This window comes from Mobula hypostoma, chromosome 24, assembly GCF_963921235.1.
Source record: "Mobula hypostoma chromosome 24, sMobHyp1.1, whole genome shotgun sequence".
Lineage (NCBI taxonomy): Eukaryota > Metazoa > Chordata > Chondrichthyes > Myliobatiformes > Myliobatidae > Mobula > Mobula hypostoma.
Genome location: NC_086120.1, coordinates 47,475,785 through 47,499,104, shown reverse-complemented (window position 1 = coordinate 47,499,104; position 23,320 = coordinate 47,475,785). Strand labels below are relative to the sequence as shown.

The following is a 23,320-nucleotide window of genomic DNA, read 5'->3' as shown; positions in this document are numbered from 1 at the left end:
GAGTGAAGTAAAACGATAAAGATTATCTTTGGTATTTGAAGGTGGTATGTCATGAAGAAGTTGATCTAAGGTTAGAACTGGAGATTCAACTGTGGATGCCTGTGCATCTCAATGTCCTGTATAGTTTGATTTATAACTTGAATCAGTTAAGAGAATAACTGGTAATTGTGTGCTGTGTTCTGAAAGACAAAGTAAGCTAAACTCAATCTACTAATAATTAAACTCCCCCATGTGCTGTTGAAAAATATTGTAGCGTAATAAATTTTACTCATGAAGAATACTGATTTGGATTTGCATTGTCTAATGTGAAGAAACAAAGATATCCCAAAGAACATGAATACAAAGCAGCTAACACCAAAGCACATTAAACTGAGTAGACTAACCTGTTTACGGAATAATAGTGCTTGTTGAATATCAATGGAAACTTTGCTAATTATATTGAAAAATAATGTATATTTCAAGACAATATGTAAAATAGAATGTCACAAAGCATGTACCTCACAAACACTGGTCAGTATGGTGGTGAAATAATAAGAGTATGCTGCTTTGACTTATTACAAAAGTCAGCAATAATTTAGATGCTAAAACACACCAGCATGGACTAAATGTTGATGTAAACTCGAAGAAAAACACTCTGGTTTGTAGGGACATATTTGCACTCTAAACAGTAGTCTTGGCTTCAACTGGCTTTGCTCTACAACCTAGCTGCACTGAGCTGTCAGAGTTCAGGGCTGCCTGAACTCGCCATGGAAGAAAATTAGGCGAGTGTCCATTGAAGAAGCAGTTTTGAAGAAACCTAAACAAAATTGCTGAAAATACTCGGCAGGTCAGGCTGCTTCTTTATTTTATCTTTATTTAGAGATGCAGTATGGAACAGGCCCTTCTGGATTTTTGTGCCGTGTTGCCCCACAACCCACCAATTTAACACTACCATAATCTCAGTTCAATTTACAATGTCTAATTAACCTACTACCCGATATGACTTTGAACTGTGTGAGGAAACTGGAGCACCCAGAGGAAACACACATAGAAGAATGTACAAATCTACAAACTTGCTTACAGAGGATACCAGAATTGAATTCCAAACTCCAATGCCCTGAGCTGTTAGTGTTGTGCTGCCTGCTACACCACCGTGGCACCCCAGAAAGAAATAATTAATGTTATAGGTCAATGATCTTTCATCAGAACTGGGAAGGAGGCAGAAGAGCTTTTTATTCCTGTATTGGGTGCTATTGGTTGGATATTTATCAGAGATGTTCCCCTTCCCAACCCTTCTTGCAGCTTTAACAAGTTTCCTTTGTCTCCCCCCGGCTCTGACAAAGGATTTTGGAGCTGAAATGTTAGCTCTGCTTTTCTTCTCACTGACACAGCCTGAGCTGCTGAGCATCGACATCTATCGCAGTTTGGTTTCTTCATTGCTTTAAGGTCTAAGCCTTTGTGCCAGATTCACATTTTATTTGAGCTTCACATTGATACTTAACTGGCAGAGTATGATTGTTATCAAGTATAATGAAACACATGATAGTGCAGTAGTTAGCGTGACACCACTACAGCTCGGGGTGCAATTCTGGCCTTCTCCGTAAGGAGTTTGTATGATCTCCCCATGACCGCATGGGTTTTGCACTGCTTTCCTCCCATTGTTCAAAGACATACTGGTAAGTAGATTAATTGGTCATTGTAAATTGTCCTATGATTAGGCTAGGGGGGTGGTGTGACTTATTGGGCTGGAAAGGCCTGTTCCTTCTCTTTCCCTTCAATCCTCCTGTATCTCCCAATAAAATAAACTAATCCAAGACTCATTTTACTTTTAAACTGCATTTATATACAAAATAAACAAAATGCTCTCCTTCACAGTACCAAAATATCCTGAAGAAAAACTTGGGCAGCAAAAAGCTCCCCACTTAACCACAAAGCCTTCAACCTTTTCTGAAACACATGGACACACTCAACACACAATGGATATGACCAGAGCGTAAGCCCATAAGACAAAGGAGCAGAATTGTGCCATTTTGCTCATTGAGTCTGCTCCACTATTTTATCATGGCTAATGTATTTCCCTCTCAGCCCCAATCTCCTATCTTCTCCCCATAATCTTTCAACCTTTCAACCTCTTCCTTAAGTATACCCAGTAACTTGGCCTCCACAGCCCCTGTGGCAACAAATTCCACAGATTCACCACCCTCTGGCTCATCTTAGCTGACGTGGCCACCTGAAGCACAGATAACAATTTAAAATTTCTGGCCATGACTGTGGGGATCTTGATTAAACAGTAAGGCACCTAATCACGTCCTGCCCTTGTTACAAGTGTTCGCGTTCAAGCTTAATGTCATTTAGCCATACATGAATGCCTGTGAATACAGTCGAACAAAACTGTACCTCTGGGGCCAAGGAGCAAAGCACAGTACCAACAGTCATACACAGCACAAGGCACATATAGGATAGCAGTAAACATCAAGTCACACAAAAAAAATATATAGCCCATGTCCTTGAGTGATATGTCCTCTAAATTGCTGGTGCAAGAACAAGAAGTTCTTAGCAGTTTCCACTGAGCAAACACTGGAGAGCAGCACCGACAAGAGGGGAGTGTCATGAAAGGAATGAGTGGTTGATTTTTGTAGGCTTTGGGTCTGGGGCATAGCTGTAGGTAGGGAGGACTGGGTGGGGTGGGGGCAGAGTACATTGTTTGGGTTAGTTGGGGAGGGGATGGCAGTGAGAAAAATTAATAACTCGGGTTCGGATCAGGGGTTGGGATTGAATTGTAAGCAGCTCCTGGTTGGGGGTCCAGGGCCATAATCAGATTGGGTATTTTAGGATGGCACAGGGAGGTGGAAGGTTACGAACTTCAAAGCTAAACGCAGTGATGCTGCCAACGTCACTGCCTCTCTCACAGATGACCTAAATCTTATTTTACTCTTGGTTTGATGTCACCAACACTGAGCCCCTGAGGAAAGCCGCTGATGCGACCTAGATCTTGGTCATCTCTGAGGGTGAAATATGCAGGTGTTTCCAACGAGTGAACAGCCACAAGGCATCCCAGGGTTGCTACTCAGAGTGTGCGCAGCACAACTGGCTGGTGTGTTTGCAGATAACTTTAATCTCTCCCTCTCCCAGTGTAGAATGCCCTCCTGCTTCAAAACATCCACCATTGTCCCTGTAGTTAAAAAGACCAAGGTAACATATCTGAATGACTGGCGTCCTGTCACATTCACCTGAGTAATAAGCAAATGCTTTGAGGTGCTGGTTAAGGACTACATCTGCAGCATACTATCATCCAAACTGGACCCCCTACATTTAGCCTACCCACACAACCAATCGACAGATGATGCAACAGCTACGGCTCTACACACCATCCTTACACACCTGGAGAGGAAAGATGCTTACGTGAGAATGCTGTTCTTGGACTACAGTTCAGCATTCAACACCATAATCCCCTCCAGGCTTGACAAGCAGTTCAGAGACCTCGGCCTTCACCCTGCCTTATGCAGCTGGATCCTGGACTTTCCTATCTGATCACCAACACGTGGTAAGAGTGGGCTCCCTCACCTCTGCCCCTCTGACCCTCAACACAGTGGCCCCGCAGGGCTATGTCCTAAGCCCCCTCCTTTACTCTCTGTATACCCATGATTATGTGGCCACTCACAGCTCCAATCTGCTAATTAAATTTGCAGATGATACTACATTGAATGGACTTATCTCAAATAATAACGGGGCAGCCTACAGAGAAGAAGTCATCACTCTGAAACAGTAGTGTCAAGAAAACAAACTCTCTCTCAATGTCTGAAAAACAAAGGAGCTGGTTGTGGACTACAGGAGGAATGGAGATGAGCTAACCTCTATTAACATCGATGGATCTGGGGTTGAGAGGGTGAACAGCTTCAAGTTCCTTGATATACACAATGACAGAGGATCTCACTTTGTCTGTACATACCCGACTGTATGGTGAAAAAAGCACACAAGTGCCTTTTTCACCTCAGATAGTTGAGGAAGCTCGTCATGAGTCCCCAGATCCTAAGGACTTTCTACAGGGGCACAATTGAGAGCATCCTGACTGGCTGTATCACTGCCTGTTACAGGAACTGTATTTCCCTCAATCGCAGGGATCCTATTCAGGATATTTACAGAAACAGTTAAGTAAAAAGGGCCCAAAGGATCGGTGGGGACCTGAGTCACCCCAACCACAAACTGGTCCAGCTGCTACCATCCGGGAAATGGTACTGCAGCATTAAAGCCAGGACCAACAGGCTCTGGGACAACTTCTTCCTCCAGGCCATCAGACTGATTAATTCACTATTTTTAAGCTATATTGACTGTTCTTTTATATATCTTACTGTACCTATTATTTATTACAAATTACTATAATTTGCACATTGAGACAGATGTAACAAAGAGTTTTACTCCTTCTGTATGTGAAGGATGTAAGAAATAAAGTCAATTCAATTCAATACAGGGCTGTAGGAAGAGCCATTGTATGTGACTTGTGAATGACAAAGATGTAATCTTTATAATTTCTCTCCTGATAATTTTCCCCTCCCTATTCCCTCTTCTATTCTGAGTCAAATAGATTGTGTTCAGGTTTGGGCCCAGCTGCTTCATACCCAATGTTGCATGTACAGATTTTATAGTGAGTATGTAACTTGTTTAATAGCAAATGTTATTAACAAGTAATGTGGAGATCAAGTCATGGGGTGTATTTAAAGCAAAGATTGTTAGGCTCTTGATTAGTCTGGGTGTCAAAGGTTATAGGGAGAAGGCATGAGAATAGGGTTGAGAGGGATAATAAATCATCCATAATCAAATGACAGAGTGGACTCGCTGAGCTGAGTGGCCTAATTCTGCTCCTATGTCCTATGATCTTTTCTCCTATTCCACATAATTTGAGTAGCATCAAAGCATTGACAACTCAAAGCAGGCGTAGTCTATTCAGCTCTTCGTGCCTGGTCCACCATTCAATACTGCTGTGGTTATTCTGTGGTTGTGAAGGTCCAGTTACTGAGTTTATTCAAGGCAGAGATTAGTGTAAGGAAGCCCGCAATCTCTCCCACACTCCTTAACCCTTTGTGTCTAGAAATACATCTTATTTCCTTCTCAAATACAGCAGTTTCATCTCCTCAGCCTTCTGTAGTAGTGAATTATACAGATTAATCATCTTCCGTGGGTACAAATCTTGCCTTGCTCCTAAATGTGTCAGTCTTTGTATGGCACATATCATATTAATGAGTAAAGTCGAGTTCACAATAACCTTTTATAAAACTTTTTTAAAGCTAAAGCATCTCTTCCTTTGGAGTGGCAATAAGATGAGTAGATACAATAAATATAAAAATATCTCACACGTGCAAGTTACTGATTCAGGTTACTGGGGCTAGATAGGGTAGATGTGGAATTAATGTTTGCTTAATTCTAGAACCAGGGGTCAGAATTCTCAAAGGAAAAGTCAGTCAGCCATTCAGGGCAGGTAGAGTAACCACGGAGAGGTTAGTGAACTGTTGCCGTTCTCCTCCAGGGTGGGCAATGAAGGCTTAGTTGATGGGCTTGTTTGAGACAGAGATGAATAGTTTTTGATATGAAGATATGTGGGGTTACTGCAGCAAAACAGTCCTAGGATATAAAATAATCTATGATATTGAATAACAGAGCAGATGTGAAGAGTCAAATGGCTTAATCCTGCTTCCCATTCCCTGGGTTCAGTTTAATATTACACCCAAAATGCCCTCAAGTTGTTCTGGTATAATTAAAGGTGTTAAACTTAATGCAGAGTTTTCTGTTGGAACTGGATTTCTTGACCATTTATTGTCATTAGATGGAAAATTATTCCATTATTTCGATATTGTGGATTTGTATTGTGGTATACCTGGTCCTTTACGATACAGATTCAGCTACTTTAGAGTAACAGCAACACACCCATTACCATTTTCTAGCTAGTTAGAAAATCATCATCTGGTACAAAGGTGGTAAGTGGATTAGCTTTCCAAAAATAATTTGTATGAGGTCAAGTTTGTTAGTCAGTCATAGTAATAGAAAGGATTTTGGGAAGCAATTTTTGATGGGTTAATACACTGGAAACTAACACTTACATCCATCTATAAACATTAAAAGTTTTGAGAGTTTTAAGATGCAAACTTTGGCTTAATTTACATTTTTTTCAGGCACACATATGTGCTGAAATTATTTTAATACTCACTTTCCCTTTTGTGGTCTCTGTCATATTGCTCTAAGGGAGAGAGCATATATGGCCATTACCCACTGGTGGTATGGAGTTTATTCAGATCAGTATTTCAAGCAGTGAGAGGTGGATTTGGTGCCAGTTCAGTTATTTGAGGCACGGTATGCCAGTTTCTCTTGCTCTCGTAGAGCTGAACAAGCATTCAGCAACAGAAGGTACCCTTGGCCTCTGTTGCTTAAAGGAATCACATTAGCCATTAATGAAGTTCCAATGGAAGTTACTACAGTTCTAATAGGGTTTAGTTTTCAAATTCATTCATATTATCCATGTCTTTGTGAGTTATGTTACAGATAGTAAATAATTTAATTCCATGAACCAGTTGTTCCTTGATTTGACCATATCAACAAAAATTCTTTGATAATACTACGTGCCTGGAGAAAATGTGTGTGAGGCTCTCACGTGGATCGCAGTACAGGCATTGCAACTACTGCCAAGATGCTAAGCACTGATGAAGAGGAAAGGATAAATGTGTAAGTTGGTTTATTATTGTCAATGTTTATTGAGGTACAGTGAAAAACTTTGTTTTCCCTTGTACGATATCAATGCATTGATGTAATGAAGTGAACTGTGGATGGCATGCAAAACGAAGTGCAGTACAGGTAAACAATAAGACAACAAACTTCAACTCTTTATTTCTCTCTGCCTGACCTGCTCATTTCCACCAGTATTTTGTGTGTTGCAGTGGAGTGAACATGCAGCTTTGCAGATTTTCTGCTGTAAAAAGAATTGTTCACTTCACATGGGTCACTGAGAATGCCATGTGTGAAGCCTGAGAAATACAGTAAATGAAAACGGTTCCACTCCCACAACATTCAGGGGGAAAAAAGATTGTGCATGACCAGACTGTATGTGCATGATCAGTGCTTAGTATCTTGGCAGTAGTCACAATGCCTTTAACAGTCTCCAGTGCAATCTCACTGTGAAAGCAGTAACAAGCCAAAGCATGATTGCTAGTCAGCAAGAGTATTCCATTAATGAAGTGGTTTATGACTCCACTGTAAATTCAACAGCCTGTGAACAGCATGCTTCCACTAAAGCCAGACTACCCTTGTGTCAAAAAAGTACTTCTGCTGCCTGTGCCACTCTGGAGGACATCACCTAATAGAGTGGGGGCATATGGTGGCATGTGATTCAGCTCATCCTTGTCATTCAAAGATTCAAAGTACATCTATTATCGAAGTGCAACCGTGATAGCCATGGAAAAAAGAAACGCCATGGAACCTGTTCCAAGAAGATATCAAGCACCCAATGCACAAAAAAAACAAACAAATTGTGCACACTGCACAAAATGTATGAATAACACACAATATTAAACATCAAACCATAGAGTTCTTGAAACAGTCAGTCATTGACTGCAAGATGCAGAGCCAATCTACCCTGATCAAAAATTGAGCAAAATAGCAACCAAAAACACATGCAACATGAACTGCAGACCCCCCCAAAATGAGTCCAAACCACAAACTGCACTGCTCAAACCTTGCCCAAGGTCCAATTCCCTGGCACCTTCCTTCAGCAGCAATGAGCAAGGTGGGGGGGGGTCACTCTAATTGATTTAATTGGTAAGAAATTGAGCCATTATGAGTGAACAGCAGTAAACACAAACAACCATAGAGCCAGAAGAATAAGGAAGTCAACCTTAACCCCTTTCTGGCTAAGTTATCCACGAACAGCTCCTTCAATTGTGATACCAATTCACTACTCTTTCTTTTCCTCTGCTGCCAACTAACACAAGGTCAGAATAAAGGTTGACATGCATTGTAAAACATTAAAGATTCTGCCAGAGGAGTAGGGAGAAATTACCATAAATTGGAGAAATCTTTGCTCCATGCACAACAGGGAGGATTTCCTGGTGGCCAACTATTTTAATTCCACTCCCCATTCCCATTCCAACATGTCGGTCCATGGCCTCCTCTACTGCCACAATGAGGTAACTCTCAAACCACACCTCATATTTTGTTTGGGTAGCCTCCAACCTGACAGCATGAACATCGATTTCTCCAGCTTCTTGTTATCTCTCCCCCTTCGTCTCTCCTTTTCCATTCCCCATTCTGTCTCCCCTCTTACCTCTTCTCTTTACCTGCCTGTCATCTCCTCTGGTGCCCGTCTTCCTTCCCTTTCTCCCTTCCCTTTCTCCCTTATTCCACTCTCCTCTCCTATCAGATTCTTTCTTCTTCAGCCATCTACCTTTTCCACCTATCACCTTCCTGCTTGTACTCCTTGCCCTCCCTCCCCCACCTCCTTTTTCTGGCTTCTTCCCCTTTCTTTACCCTTCCTGATGGAGGGTCTCATCCTGAAATGTTGACTAGTATTCCTCTCTACAGATGCTGCTTGACTTGCTGAGTTCCTCCAGTATTTTTGAGTGGCACATAATGTAATCAAGTGACACTTATAAATCAAAATTTTGCATCGAGGCATCAACTAATTAAACTGACAGGCTCATTTCAAGCTCAATCGCTTCGTGCTTTGTTTGTCCTAATGCTTCTGTGTTTGAATGAAGACTTTTGATGCTTAGTGGAAAAGGCTTTGAAGGATAACCTTGAGACCTGGCTGCCAGCTGCACTGTTTTGGCTGATTGTTGGGTAACAGCGAGAGCAGTGGTGGTGTGATTGTGAATGCTGTTACTCTGAGCCACTAACAGTCTCCTAATAATGTGGCTGTCCGCAAAGAGTACCTAGCAGGGTGTGCAAGTTGTGAGAGAGTGGTATGAGGCTTGCACTTGTTGACTGTGTTTGAGTGAAGTGAATTAAGAATCTTGGCTACAAGTCCCGGAGAGAGCTTATTAGCAGGTTGGTGGTGAGGGCGATGGAGTTACCCCCTCTGGTTTAAGGGCCTGGTGGTTGAGGGGTATTAACTGTTCCTGATATATATTTCTTATGTAAGGGCCTTCCTTGTGAAACATTTTCCAGTTTCTATCCTGAATATAGTGAGCATAGATCCATAGGTTAAAGAACCAAAATCAGGAGAAGCTCGGCAGAATGGTTTTTCCAGAGAATGAACCAGATCACATTCTAATCCATGCCTGGCCTGCACACCTGCCCAGTTGTATGGTGATTGCCAAAAGACACATTTCCCTGTCCCCAGTATGGAGAGGATAACTCTGCTATGTACGGTCCCAAGCCCAGCTGCGAAAGGAGGAGGGTTGGGCGTAGGGCTAGAAACTCTGCGCTGCACAAATGGAAAAGGAGCTCCAAAGGCCTCATCCCTGGGAGAGGGTTGTCGAAGTTGGGCTAGCTGCACAGGGACAACTTGAAGTAACGGCCCAGAATAAAGGACTCTGGCAAGCTGCTGTCAGTGGCCTATACCTCAATAGGAGTGATATGATTAAGGAGAAAAATATTGAAAGGATAATTGCAAAACCTTTACTCCATAACACAAGGTGATGGTAAGACTGAGGTAATTACTACAACCTTTTCAAGCATAATATCTATTCTCTACTATCTACCGTTATTTTAAATAAAAATATCAAGTGTGTGGTTAGGGTTGCCATTTAAATTATTCTATTTAATATTTAAATTTGTACTTAAATTTGTTAGACTTTTTTGTTTTTTGAGTATTGCCATATGTACCTTATTTCAATTGTGCTAACACACTGCATAATAAGCAGTAATGTTTTGTTCCTTGATCTGTCAAATCACAGCACTAAAATTCAGTATATCTAACTGAGCAAGGTAAAAAAGTGACCAACTAAATGTACTCATTCTATATGGTCTATTTCAGTATTCAATTCAAAATTTATTTGATTTAACATTTCTAAAGATTTACATTTGTGGATCTCTTTTTTAAAATAACATGATTATATTTGAAGTCAGTGTAATTAACAAATATTTTTGAAATACTTATTTCATTAAAATATTACTTTAAAAAAATCCAAGGAGGTAAAGCAAAGTTTTCACGTATGGTATTAGTTTACTGTGTTTTCAAAACTCTGTGATAATGTATTTGTGGTTCTCCAATCTACAGAAAATGTTATACTACAGGGTATGTATATGTTTTTATAATCCAAGTTAGCCGTCCAGAGGGAGAAGTTCAGGATATCTCTTTTCTGACCGTAGGGTAGGAACTGGCACATGTAGAACAGGGAATTGAGGTGAGAGATTGAGAAAAAAATCAATAACGCAGTGAACTGTTGAGACGAATTATTTGGATGTATAACATCTTTTGTATGTCAAGTGATCTTAAATTTTGGCTTTAAAAGTTGTATCTTGTTGCAATGAGAAACTAATTTCATTTGGCAGAGTTGCACTACCCATTCAAAATATAAATATTTTAACATATCGAATGTTTGTGATTATGTCTCATGGAAAATTTGAACAAAAGCTCTTTTTGGAAGGTACTAGTTGTGTGCAGCACTATAAACTGATCATAAGGTTGGCTCATGTTGATAAGGCATACAGTAGATGTATTAAAGGAAACATCCATTAGTGATCAAGGACCAGTCAAGTTGTTTCCACAGGAGATTTGTTTGAAAATTGGACTTAATTTGACAGTAGTTATTCTAAACACTCCCTGTAGAACTTGACGCTTAGAAGCTAATGGGCTACTGAATAAGTCAATATATGTTTAGCAGAAGTTAAATGATGACAGGTATTTACTGTTTTGCTACAATTAAGCCCTTTCCATAGGATTCAACTTAAGAGCCACTGCTGTAGTATAAAATTTAAGTGTGGACTTTATGCATATCAGCTCAATGTCCTCAATATGTTAATGTGTTAAAATATTTTGCAGTAAAACATGCAACTTGATTGTTTATTAGTACATATAGTGAGACACCACTTTTAAATAAGTGGTAAAATTAGTGTTATCATAGTTGACTTCAGCGCACCACAGTGATGAACTGTTGCTTCTATAGTATGTTAATTAGTTTGGATGAACACCGTCACTCAAATACTACTCAAGTAATTCACAGCGATAGTATCCTCTTATAATGATACTAAATGCCTAGCTCCTCTTTCTGTTTGAAGACTGTTCATCACTTGTATCTAACTCCATGAGCCATCCTTTTACACTCAGATTCTTACTGTAGCTTTTTCCATATGCTTTTCTAGATCACTCATGCATAGTGTCTGGCTGAGTTAATTAAATGTAGATGCATAAAATTGTGATGGTTGTGGATGTGTCATTCTCATGGGCATTCATACCTCCTCAGATAAATAGCAGATAATTAAAGCACTAAGCTTAAAATGCAAATGCTACTTGCAAAAAATATCAGTTTTTATCTATTTGACATCAGTGTATTTGGATGAGTAGGGCTGACAACGAAAATTGTTATTATTTCCTTGTTTGGACCAGCAGTTCAGATTTTGAAAACTATTTGGCTGAGGTTAAATTTGAAGAAAACAAGCATGAGTCCAATAGGTTAGATTGCAAACAAAGCTGTAATATTGAACAAAGGATTATGATGTAATTTTCACCTGGCAAATGGGGGGGGGAGAAATAGAAAACTAATAAGCAATAGATGTACATTCATAGTTGCTATGACTAAATATGCAATGTGGTAGTGGCCTGCTTCTTAACTTGCTACTTTGAAGTTAATGGAACTGAATTTTATAATTGGAGAACAACATTTTGCTTCTACTGCATTGCACTTTTAGCTCTAACATTGACATTTCTGCAGGGATTCAGCAGGGGGATTTCACTGCATTATGTCATGAACCTATAAGCAAACTGATTCTTAAAAGTTGTAACATTCTTAAAAGGCCATAGATGACTATCTTAACTTGGTACCAGTAGACAGGAACACTGCTTAACTCCCTGCTGCAACCACAGAAGACATTACTGGTTACTCCACCCATGTCTAACAATGTTTCTCATTCCCCAATGTAGTTACACTTTTTTGTAGGTTTCTGGTCTCATATTTAATGTTTTGTTTTATTTTGCTTTTTTAAAAAATTATTTTTATCTAGAGGTGCTATTTTTATTGAGAGATACAGCATGATAACAGGCCCTGCAGCCTAATGAGCCTGTGTTGCCCAATTACACCCACTGACCTATACATCTTTGGAGTGTGGGAGGACGTCAGCACCTGGAGGACACTCGCATGGTTATGGGGAGAACATACAAACTCCTTACAGACTGTTGAAATTGGGCCTGGGTCACTAACATCATAAAGCATTATGCTAACTGCTACATGTTAGTTTTTGTTCTTTAAGAGTTATCCCAAATTAGTGACTGCCCCGATTAACCAAGGGCCCAATTAACTGGAATCTACTGTATACCAAACAGAGACATGTTAAGGACCTAATAAATCTCCCTTGGTAGTAAAGAAGGTTTTATCTTTTAAGTAAAGTACCTCAAATTAATTAAACGTACAGTATAGCATTGAACAGAAGATTCACCTATAATATAACAAAGAACTACTCTACAATGAATTAGAAGATAATTAGAGAAACTCTTAATTTTTTCAATTCTGTAATTGTCAATAGAAATAAAAGCATGTGGACTATAAATAAATGGCCTAGGTTTTGATATGTGAACACAAAAAAAGTATTTCTAACTTGCCAATGATGTCCATGATAACTGACCTTGTGGTTTGTGTACAGTGTGAAACCTTTGATGTGTTTTGAATCCGTGTATTAATGTTTTGTAATTTATTTCATCATTGCATTCACTTTGTGCAGGCTATGGTAAGTGCTTTATATGTGGTCTTTTCTAGGTCTGATGAGATCTGGTGGTGATGAACAGCCAATGAACCACACTAAATTGAACTAAACCAGAACATATAAGTGTGACATGAATCCCCATAGGCAATATTGATTGTTTAGTAACAGTGCTTGGAATTTACAGTGGTAAGGTATCTTAGACCCTAAATAACGTTTCTAATGCTACACATCACAGAGTCATAGAAAAGTATAGCACAGATGTAAGCCCTTCAGCCCCTCTAGTCCGTGCTGAAACATATAAAATCCCTACTCCCATTGACCTGCATTGGGACCATAGCCCTCCATGTACCTGTCCAAACTTCTTTTAAACGTTGAAATTGAGCTCACATGCACCACTTGTGCTGGTAGCTCTTTTGACACTCTCACGACCTGCTCAGTGAAGACATTTCCTTTAATATTCCCCTTAAAATTTCACCTTTCACCCTTAACCAATGGCCTCTGGTTGTAGTACCACTCAACCTCAGTGGAAAAAGCCTGCTTTCACTTGCCCTTTCTATACTCCTCATAATTTTGTGTACCTCTATCAATCTATCCTTTCAATCTTCTATATTCTAAAGAATAAAGTCCTAACCTATTCAATCTTTCTTTATAACTCAGATCCTCCAGACCCAGCAACATCCTTGTAAATGTTCGCTGTACCCTTTCAATCTTACTTACATTTTTCCTGTACGTAGGTGCCCAAAACTGCACACAATACTCCATATTAGCCCTCACCAAATCTTATACAACTTCAACATAACGTCCCATATCCTGTACTCGAAACTTTTGATTTATGAAGGCCAATGTGCCAAAAGCTTTCTTTACAACCCTTTCTACCTGTGACACCACCTTCAACGAAATTATGGACCTGGATTCCCAAATCCTTTTGTTCTAGCACACTCCTCAATGCCCTATTATTCATAGTGTAAGACCTACCCTGGTTGGTCCTACTAAAGTGCAATACCTTGCACTTGTCTGCATTAAATTCCACTGTCCGTTTTCTCAGCTGGTCAAGGTCCTCACTGCAAGCTATGATAACCTTACTAGCAGTCCACTACATCCCAATCTTGGTGTCATCTGCAAATTTGTCATTCAGAACGCTGATATCAGAAATGTAAATTCTGAAGAAAATATATGATCCAAATCCTGTTGTAACAAAATGCTGGAAATGTTATCTTAAGAATGGAGTAAGAAAGGACTTCTTGTGAAGCTAGTCCAGAATCTGATGGACTTTATTTTTATTAGTGAGTTATTAGTGCTAATGACGCATTGCCTAACTAGAAAGAGATTACATATTGCCTATGAAGACCCATACCAAATTGTATCTCTGTTAATTGGATTATCTTGGTTCAAGGTTCACGCACTTCCACTTCTAATTACATCCTCTCTTGCCATTTTGTGTACAATTATTTAGATTATAAGGACAGCAACATTGCTTTCTCAATGACCGAGCAAGTGCCAGTGAAGTTGTTTTAATGATATTGTTTAAATGTGGATTAAATACCAGCAAATGTTGAAACTCATCTTTGTAACACCAATATGAGTATTTTTTGACATGCCCTGCTGGAACTTGCATCTACTCAATTCTTGCATGCTCCATTGTTTCATCAACATTTTTCTTCCATGACATTCTTCCTGGAATACAATTAATTACAAAGGTGCTTAATTTGGAGGCTTCTAGGGCAAATGGAACTGCTTCGGTTGCTTGTTTTCAAAAATAACAGTGTGTGCAGATACTGAAAGCATCATAAGGCAGTCAGTATAACTAGTTACCTTGGGTTTGACTGCCTTTGATATCTTCCCAATGTTTTTTAATGAGTTAACATAAATATATTCATATCCTAAATGTATAACCAATAAAATGCTGGTAGTATCAAGCTTCTGCTTCCTGGTTTTCTTCAGCTGATTGTAGAGAAATTTCATCTCTGGATAATCTTATCACTCAATACCATTTGTACTATTTTAATCAGAAAATATCCATTGAGCAAGTTTGTTTTATACATAATTAAGATACTTCCTGTAGAATTTTTTATTTGATAAGTGATTCATTTTTGCTGGCTACATAAGCAATGTTGCTTCCTTTTTGTGGATAGAGAGGAGATGGTGATTAGTTTCCCTATAAAGCTTTCCTATGTAATGCTAGCTATTGAAAGTGTGTTAGTTGCTGTGTATTCTGAAGTGCAAGTAATTTATTCTCTTGTTTATATAGTCATTGGTGCAGTCAAGAAAAGCTGGCATCACTTCTGCATTGGCAACTCGTACTCTTAATGATGAAGAACTGGTAAGATGAGTCTCTACATCATTTTTGTGCCAAATTTATTGTGTTCTTTGAATAATCAATAACGCTTTCCTTCAACAGGTAAAACGGTCATGAATCAGTTGTTCTGCTAAGGAAAGATATTGTTTTATACCAAATAAATGATTAAGAACATGACAGAACTCAAGACTACATTGTGTGTTGAAGTGTTACCTCAGCAATGCCTTTGCTTTCTTTAGACTTGACTGTTCAATGGTTCAATTTAATATCAGAGAATGTACACAGTATACAACCTGAAATCCTTACTCTTCACAGACCTCCATGAAACAGAGAGAAAAAAAACCCCAAAGAATAAATCACAGAAAATGTTAGAACCCCAAAATCCCCCTCCCATGCACAAGCAGCAGCAAAAGCATCAACTTGATACTTGCTCCAACAAAGGTATCAGCGACCCCCCACAACCAACCACCAACCAGCAAGCAATAACATGCTCCCAGAGATTATGATCTAGAGTCCATCAAAAACTACTGCCCATCCCAACACTTCAACATCTCAAAAGGCTCTTGCTCTCACTCTCTCGCTGACACTCACGCGAGATACTATTCCTGCCACTGCGAGTAGGGAGTCTAACAGCTTGCCGTTTCAGTGTTACAGTGCTTATTTGTGTTCCCTCAACTTGAAAACCAGCAGACTCTCACCATTGTGTGTGTGTGAGAGAGAGAGAGATAAATTGCTGGAGTGCAGAGGCCTCCGACAGCTGCAGTCCCTGTCTTGAAGTTCCAATCGCCCAATTTCCTGCGTCACTTTGGTTGGTGACATCAGCGAGGATTCAGGTTGTCCATAGGGCCACTTGGCGAGTTCCAAGAGTGAAAAGCCATCACCCGTGAAGACCGTATGTCTGCCTTCATACAATGCTGTTGACAATTGCATCTTCCAAATCTTCATTTTCATGTAACATTGAAGATGATCGATGCCTTCAAATTCTTCATAGTTTCTAACTTGTTGAAGGAGTGAAATCATTTAATTTTCATTGCTGCTCATTTCTGGCATTTTCAAGTCTGAATGCTTGAAAACACAGTGAGGAAAACAGTTCTGAATTATCTTGCTGCTTATTTCTTGCCAAATCTCAGTGACAAAAATCGCTGCCTTTTGAACACAAACACAAGCAACTGACACTATTTAGAAATTGATTGCTTGAAACATGATGTTGTGACTAACGGCCATACAAGCACATACAACTGACACTAGTTAGAAGCTGTCTGGCAACAGTCTCCTGTCCCAATTAAGCAACATAGTGTCTCAAATAAACACAGGGAATCCCAGCTAATTTCCTGTTTTGTATTTGTTCAGATAAGCAGCTGCCCCATTTAATTGATGGCCCAATTAACCAGAATTCACTGTAATGTGTTTTGATTATCTTAGTTCATTTAATAGCTATTTAGCAAGGTGTTATTCATAAATTAGTGTATATGAGTTTCTTTACTTAGAAATCTGATGTTTTACAAAAACTTTATAAAACTTAATTTTATTTTGCATTCATTTTTGATGAATTGCAATGAAATCTCCATGCTCCAGTGTTCCATTGTTCAGAAATTCTGATGGTTCAGTGCCTGGCTCACTGGGGTACCTTTTCTGGTATAGTACTCCCTTTAAAAATATCAGTTTCATTAGAATGATTAGTATACTATCTTTAACATAAAAAAGTGTATTAAAAGTACTAAAAATTTTTAAGTCTGAAATCCTGATGGTGCAGGATTATTGGAGGTTTATTGTGTTATAGCATTCTAAATTGTTGAACAGAACTTTACTGCAGTATAATATGGCTATTGTTTTCAAGCTTTGATACTGGAAATGAAATAGATTTTCCATAAAAAGCAAGGGTAGCCAGATAATGCAGTGGATTATCCCACCATGCATAACATTAATCAGTTTAATATCATTATAGCAAAAGAATAGATGTATTCATTTGAAAATCCTTCGAAGTTAATTTCTCAGAGCTGGCATAAGAACACTCACTGCCATGGTTAAAATTCTGAGTTAATCTAATGCAAGGTCTAGCTAAAGTACAACCAGAAGAGATGAACATATTTTAATGTAGAACTGAAGCATCACTTGCTGTGATCTCCCATGCTGTAAAAAAAATATTAATGTAAGGCAAACAATGAATCCACTGAAGGAACTGTGGGTTAAGCAGCAATGGGTGTTCCACAAGATATAGGAGCAGATTTGGCCATTTGGTCTATCAACTTTGCTCCAATAATGGCTGATTTATTTTTCCCCTCAACCCCATTCTCCTGTCTCCTTCTCACAATCTTTGACTTCCCTACCAATCAAGTGCCTATCAACCTCCACTTTAAATATACCCAATGACTTAGCCTCCACAGCCATCTTTAGCAACAGATTCCACAGATTCACCACCCTCTGGCTGAAGAAAATCCTCCTCATCTCTGTTCTAAAGGCATGTCCTTCTATTCTGAGGCTGTGCTCGCTGGTCTTAAACTCCTCCATTATTAGAAACATTCTCTTTATGTCTTCTCTCTGTGCCTTTCAATATTCATTAGGTTTTAATGAAATTCCCCCCCCCCCAATTCTACACTCCAGCAAGTACAGGTCCAGAGCCATCATGACGTTAATCCTTTCATTCCCAGATCGTTCTTATGAATCTCCTCTGGACCCTGTCCATTACCAGCACATCCTTTTTTAGGTACAAGGCCCTCCAGCAGATTGTTTGTTGTTCCACATTCTAGCATCTGCAGTTTCTTATGTCTCCATTTTTACTAATGTAAGATTTTTGTTTGTTAGAAAAACCATGTTTACAAGAAGACCTTGCAAGCCTTAATCTACCCAATCTCTTGCACAACGCCACACAATTTTGAAGTGTGGACAGCAACCACTCCCACCTATTGTTACGAATGTGAAGGCTTGTTGTGGGGGATTGCTCGCCAGGGAATGCGTTGCACTGAATGCGGGGTCAAATGTCACGAAAAGTGTCAGGATCTTCTGAATGCCGATTGTTTACAGCGTAAGTCATTTGGGTGGATTTCCCCTCATTTTGAGCTGCTTAATAAGAATAATAACTTATTCATAGAGCAATTTTCATACTGATGAATGTTCTTTGATTTTGAAAATACTCATAAATAGTATGTTCAGTCTTGATAGTTTTGTAGTACAACTTGAGAGTAGTTCAAGGCTGAATTGAATATATTCATGTTTCAGGTTTGATGAGGCAGCTGTTTCTTTTTTTGAGGCAGAAATGCAGTTTCCTCACAGTATTGTTGAGCACATTGAGAGTACCTTATGTTTATATTGAAATGATCACTGCGACTCAAATAGCTTTTGGTAGATAGAAAACTATCAGTTGTTCTATCATGCAGCTCTATTTGAATTTTTAAAGTTGAGTAAGGATTCAATTTGTATGTTTTGATGTAATATTTAGTATATTTAGAATGAACAATTTACATAAATTCAGTAGTGGTCAATGTAACAGTATTACAGCACCAGCAAAGTGGATTCAATTTTACCACTGTCTGTGAGGAGTTTGTATGTTCTCCCCATAACTACGTGGGTTTCCTCGATGCACTGATTTCCTTCTACATTCCAAAGGCATACAGGGTAGTAGGTTAATTGGGCACATGGGTTTAATTGGGCAGCACAGTGTTTTCAAAGATTAGATCATAAATAGAAAAACCAAACACTATTACAAAGTACATTACTTAAGGTATGCAAAAACACAGATGCTGGTCAAGGATCTATTGTTTGTAAGAGGTTGGAAGGCATAATTGCATTTGGAGAAAATTTGCAGCAATTTCTGGAAAGTAAGGATAGGATTAGGTCTTCCACAAATAGAGAGGACATTAGAGAGGTAGCTACACCCAAGTTCAGGACACAGGAACCTGGGTGACAGTCAGAAATGGGAAAGCGGTTAATAAGCCAGAGCAGAGTCACTCTGTGGCCATCCCCCTCAACAACAGATATATTACTGTTCGGGGGGGGGGGATTACCTAACACTATTAGGATAGTGGAGGTATAATTTGTCTATCTGTGCTGGATCACCCCATCCCTGACTAAGCTGTTCCACCGTGAACACAATCTGTTATGAGTCAACATGATGCTTTCAGATCAGGTCGTGCATAGAACATACCTCCGCCGCACTGCTCAGGTGTGTTTCTAAGGTACAGGGGCTAGCGACCCTTGTACCTGTTCTATGTACTTGCTATGAGTTATAAATCTAAGCCTTGAATGGATGGATCTAAACGGAAACAACCCATGCCTACCCATCAACTACGTGATAAGGAACTGAGAATCATGGAGGTAAACATACATGGACTCCGATCAAATATAGGTGAACTTGCCAACCTGTGCACTGAAGAGAAACCTTCCATCATTATTGCTGTTGAAACATTCCTCGACTCATCAGTCCCAAGTGGAACGGACTGCATTACCATCCCTGGTTACTCAATGTGTTGCCGCAGAGATCAGGTGGGAACATCAGGAGTTGACATTGTTGTTTACTGTTTGGAGGGTATTGTGATACACCATAACCCTAGGAGAGATCCGAAAGACCTTGAACTCGTGGTTCACCGTGGCTGTTTAATCACAGAAACTACTAATTGGTGCTGTCTACTGACCTCCAAGTGCCAACAATGACATCCTCGAAAACCTGGACAGTAACACCTTTCCCAAGTTGACAGAGTTCAGTGCACAGTCTGTGATGCTTATAGGGGACTTCAACATCCATCACCAAGACTGGCTGGGCAGCAGAACAACTGACAGTGCTGGCCGGTGCACACTGCAACTAGCTGATAGTCTTGGTCTGCAGCAGATTGTGTCAGACCCAACAAGGGGGGAGTATATCCTTGATCTTGTTATAACGGACCTACCTGCTAAGGCAACAACTGTGGCTCAAGTGGGTTCTTCAGACCAGAACCCCGTGCTGGTGAAGCTGGATGTTCCAGTTTACCGTGACCGGCCATACAAGAGGAAAGTTTGGTGTTACGACAAAGCCAACTTTTGGGATATGTATGGGTCATCTTTCATTAATTGACTGATTTTTAGATTATAAGAACACTCAGTCCTCTTTTATTGTCATTTAGAAATGCATACATGCATTAAGAAATGATACAATGTTTCTCCAGAGTGATATCACAGAAAACAGTACAGACCAAAGACTAACACTGACAAAACCACATAATTATAACATATAGTTACAGCAGTGCAAAGCAATACTGTAATTTGATAAAGAACAGACCATAGGCACAGTAAAAAAAAAGTCTCAAAGTCCCGAGTCGATCAACTCCCGAGTCCCCGATAGCAGGCAGCAAAAGGGAGAAACTCCCTGCCATAAACCTCCAGGCACCGTCAACTTGTCGATACCTTGGAAGCAGCCGACCCTGAGTCCATCCGTCCGAAAACCCCGAGCTTCCGAGCAGCCTCTCCGATACAGCCTCCCGAGCGCCTTCGACCTCTCCCTGGCCGCTGAAACACGGAAAGCTGAGGATTTTGAGGCCTTCAGCTCCAGAGATTCTGGTTACCACACAGCAGCAGCGGTAGCAAAGCAGCCATTTCAGAAGTTTTCCAGATGTTCCGCTGTGCTCTCATGTCTGTCTCCATCAAATTAGGATTGTGCACGGTCCCCTACTTGACAGATAACAAATATTCATCACCGAAGTGGCAGTGCGCGCTGTCGTCATACCACCATCTCTCTCCCCTCCCAGGATTCTCAAAGACAAGGACCCTGAGAAGGCTTACAGCAAGCTTACAGAAGTTATATGTGAGGCCATGGACATTCACAGTCCCAGCAAAATTCTTATTAAGAAGACTAGCGATAAAGTATGGTTTGATGACAAGTGCAGACAAGCAGCAAAGAAGAAACGTCGTCTCTACCGCCATCTAAAGAAGTGCAACACCCCTGCTAATAAGGAGAAGTTTGCACAGGCTAGACAGTCATACAATCGAGCAGAGAGACAGGCCGGAAGAAACCATAACATCAAACTCAAAAATGACTTAACCAGTGGTAACCTTAGCAGCAAGAAGTGGTGGAATGTTGTGAACTCCCTCTCTGGAAGAACAGGCCACTCTGGTATCCCTGTCATTGAGCACATACAACAGCAAAGGATCAGGCCAATGGTTTCTGTTGGGCTTTTGCAGATAAATGTCAGCTCACAAATGCTAATGACCAGCCACCAGATGTCAAGCAGCTTACTACCACCTCGCTGAACAAAATCATCTTCAAACCTGAAGATATCAGGAGAATTATGCAACAGCTTCAGCCTGTTAAATCATCTGGCCCTGACCAGATTCCAACTAGGGTCTTAAAGGAATGCAGTGCAGAACTTGCAAGTCCTCTGTGCTGCCTCTTCCAGCTATGCTTCTCAAGTGGTGAATTCCCAGAACAATGGAAAATAGCATCAGTAACACCAGTATACAAGCGGGATTCCAGAGTTGATCCTACAGATTACCGCCCCATATCCTTACTCAGTGTCATCAGCAAGGTAATGGAAGCAGCAGTCCACAAACAAGTTCAGAACTACCTACTCCGTAACAACTTAATTTCAAGTAGGCAGTATGGATTTAGATCTGATCACAGTACAGCTGATCTCCTCACCACCTTATCTCAAATGTGGGCCACCTTCTTAGACAAAAATGGAGAAGTGTGTGTCATAGCCCTGGATATCAAAGGAGCATTTGACAAGGTCTGGCATAGTTGACTCTGTGTTAAGCTGAGATCCAAAGGAATATCTGGAAAGCTGCTTAGATGGCTGCAGAGCTACCTTCATGGACGGACCATCAAAGTTGTTACCTCTGGTCAGGCTTCTGATTCTTCAACCATCAATGCATCTGTACCACAGGGTTCAATACTTGGGCCACTTCTGTTTTCCATCTTTATTGATGACTTGGTTGATGCATGCAGTAACGAGCTATACTTGTACGCTGACGACTCCACACTATTTGCACCAATTGGAGCAGGAGAGAGTAACACAGTGGCAGCAGGCCTGAATACGGATCTTGACAAGATGAAAGTCTGGGCTGAAATGTCACCTTTGAGCCTACTAAGTGCAAGGCGATGGTGATGTCTAGGAAGAGGAATCCATCTAAACCCGACCTGTATTTTGGGAACTGCAAGCTGGATTTAAAGAAGGAGCTAATAACCCTTGGTGTTAATATTGACAGCAAGTTGGTGTGGGATAAACACCCTTCCACTATTTCAAACAAGGCTGGACAAAGGCTTGAAGCTATGCGAAAAATAGCATCCAAACTAGACAAAGAGGGCAGAGCCACGATTTACAAAGCCCAGGTAAGAAGTATCATGAGGTATGACTGCTTATCATGGATGAATGCCTCACAGATTGTCCTCAGCCAGCTTGATTCCATTCAAAGAAAGGCTGTCAGGATTATAGGTGTAGATGAAGCCACAGCTCATGAGAAGCTAGCCATCAGTAGCTTACACCACAGACAATAGATTGCTGCAGCTACTCTGCTATACAAAATGCACACCAGCCACAGCCCTGCAGACCTTCACACCATGCTGCCTTCATCTTATGAGAGATGGCGCACCACACGATCAAGTTTATCTATGCCTGCTCTTGCTGTTTCTATGCCTGATGCGAGAACCTACACACTGGATAGAAGCTTCCTTCACTGTGCTATCAGAATTTGGAACAGCCTTCCAGATGCTGTGGTTGGAAACATCTGCGACGATGGGGTCCAAGCCTTCAAGAGTCGAGTGCACAAACACCTATCTCTGGGAGGGAAGTCACATGCTTCTTCATAAGCTATCATGAAGGGGACCAGGATGGCAATGCTTGGTTGTTGGAAGGTAGGGTTAATACCTGACTTTCAAGAGCACTTGTGAGTTATGTTCTGGCTAGACTTAGTCCTTAAACTGCTGGAGAACAGTGCGGAAAGAACAAGTACTGTTTTCTCCTGGTAGGGATTAGTTCTTAGTTCCAAGTGCTCCTACCACGTTTTGTCACCCTGCTACCTTATCCTTCAATCTCTTTAAATTATGGAGGACAGCATGTGCATAAATATCTCTCTCCAGCAGACTTCATGATCATCATGACTCCAGTATTTCTACTATTTTTTAACGTTTCTTAATTGTACATATGATTTTTTTGTGTTCTATTGCTGAGCAGCAGTGAACTATCTGATTAGCCTATCAGAGTTCTCTTTGGGAACTAGTTGACTTGATCAGCATTTCTGATC

At 40.3% G+C, this 23,320-nt stretch overlaps 1 protein-coding gene across 4 annotated transcripts in view; it reads left to right on the top strand.

The window, feature by feature from the left end:
* The window catches only part of LOC134337269 (protein unc-13 homolog A), a 298,564-nt gene that overhangs the window by 133,405 nt on the left and 141,839 nt on the right, over nt 1–23,320 (top strand). For all 4 annotated transcript variants that reach the window (XM_063032135.1, XM_063032134.1, XM_063032133.1 and 1 more), the window contains 2 exons: nt 15,068–15,139; nt 17,918–18,137. In XM_063032135.1, the coding sequence (XP_062888205.1) occupies nt 15,068–15,139; nt 17,918–18,137 (292 nt within the window). The remainder of the gene's footprint in view (nt 1–15,067; nt 15,140–17,917; nt 18,138–23,320) is intronic.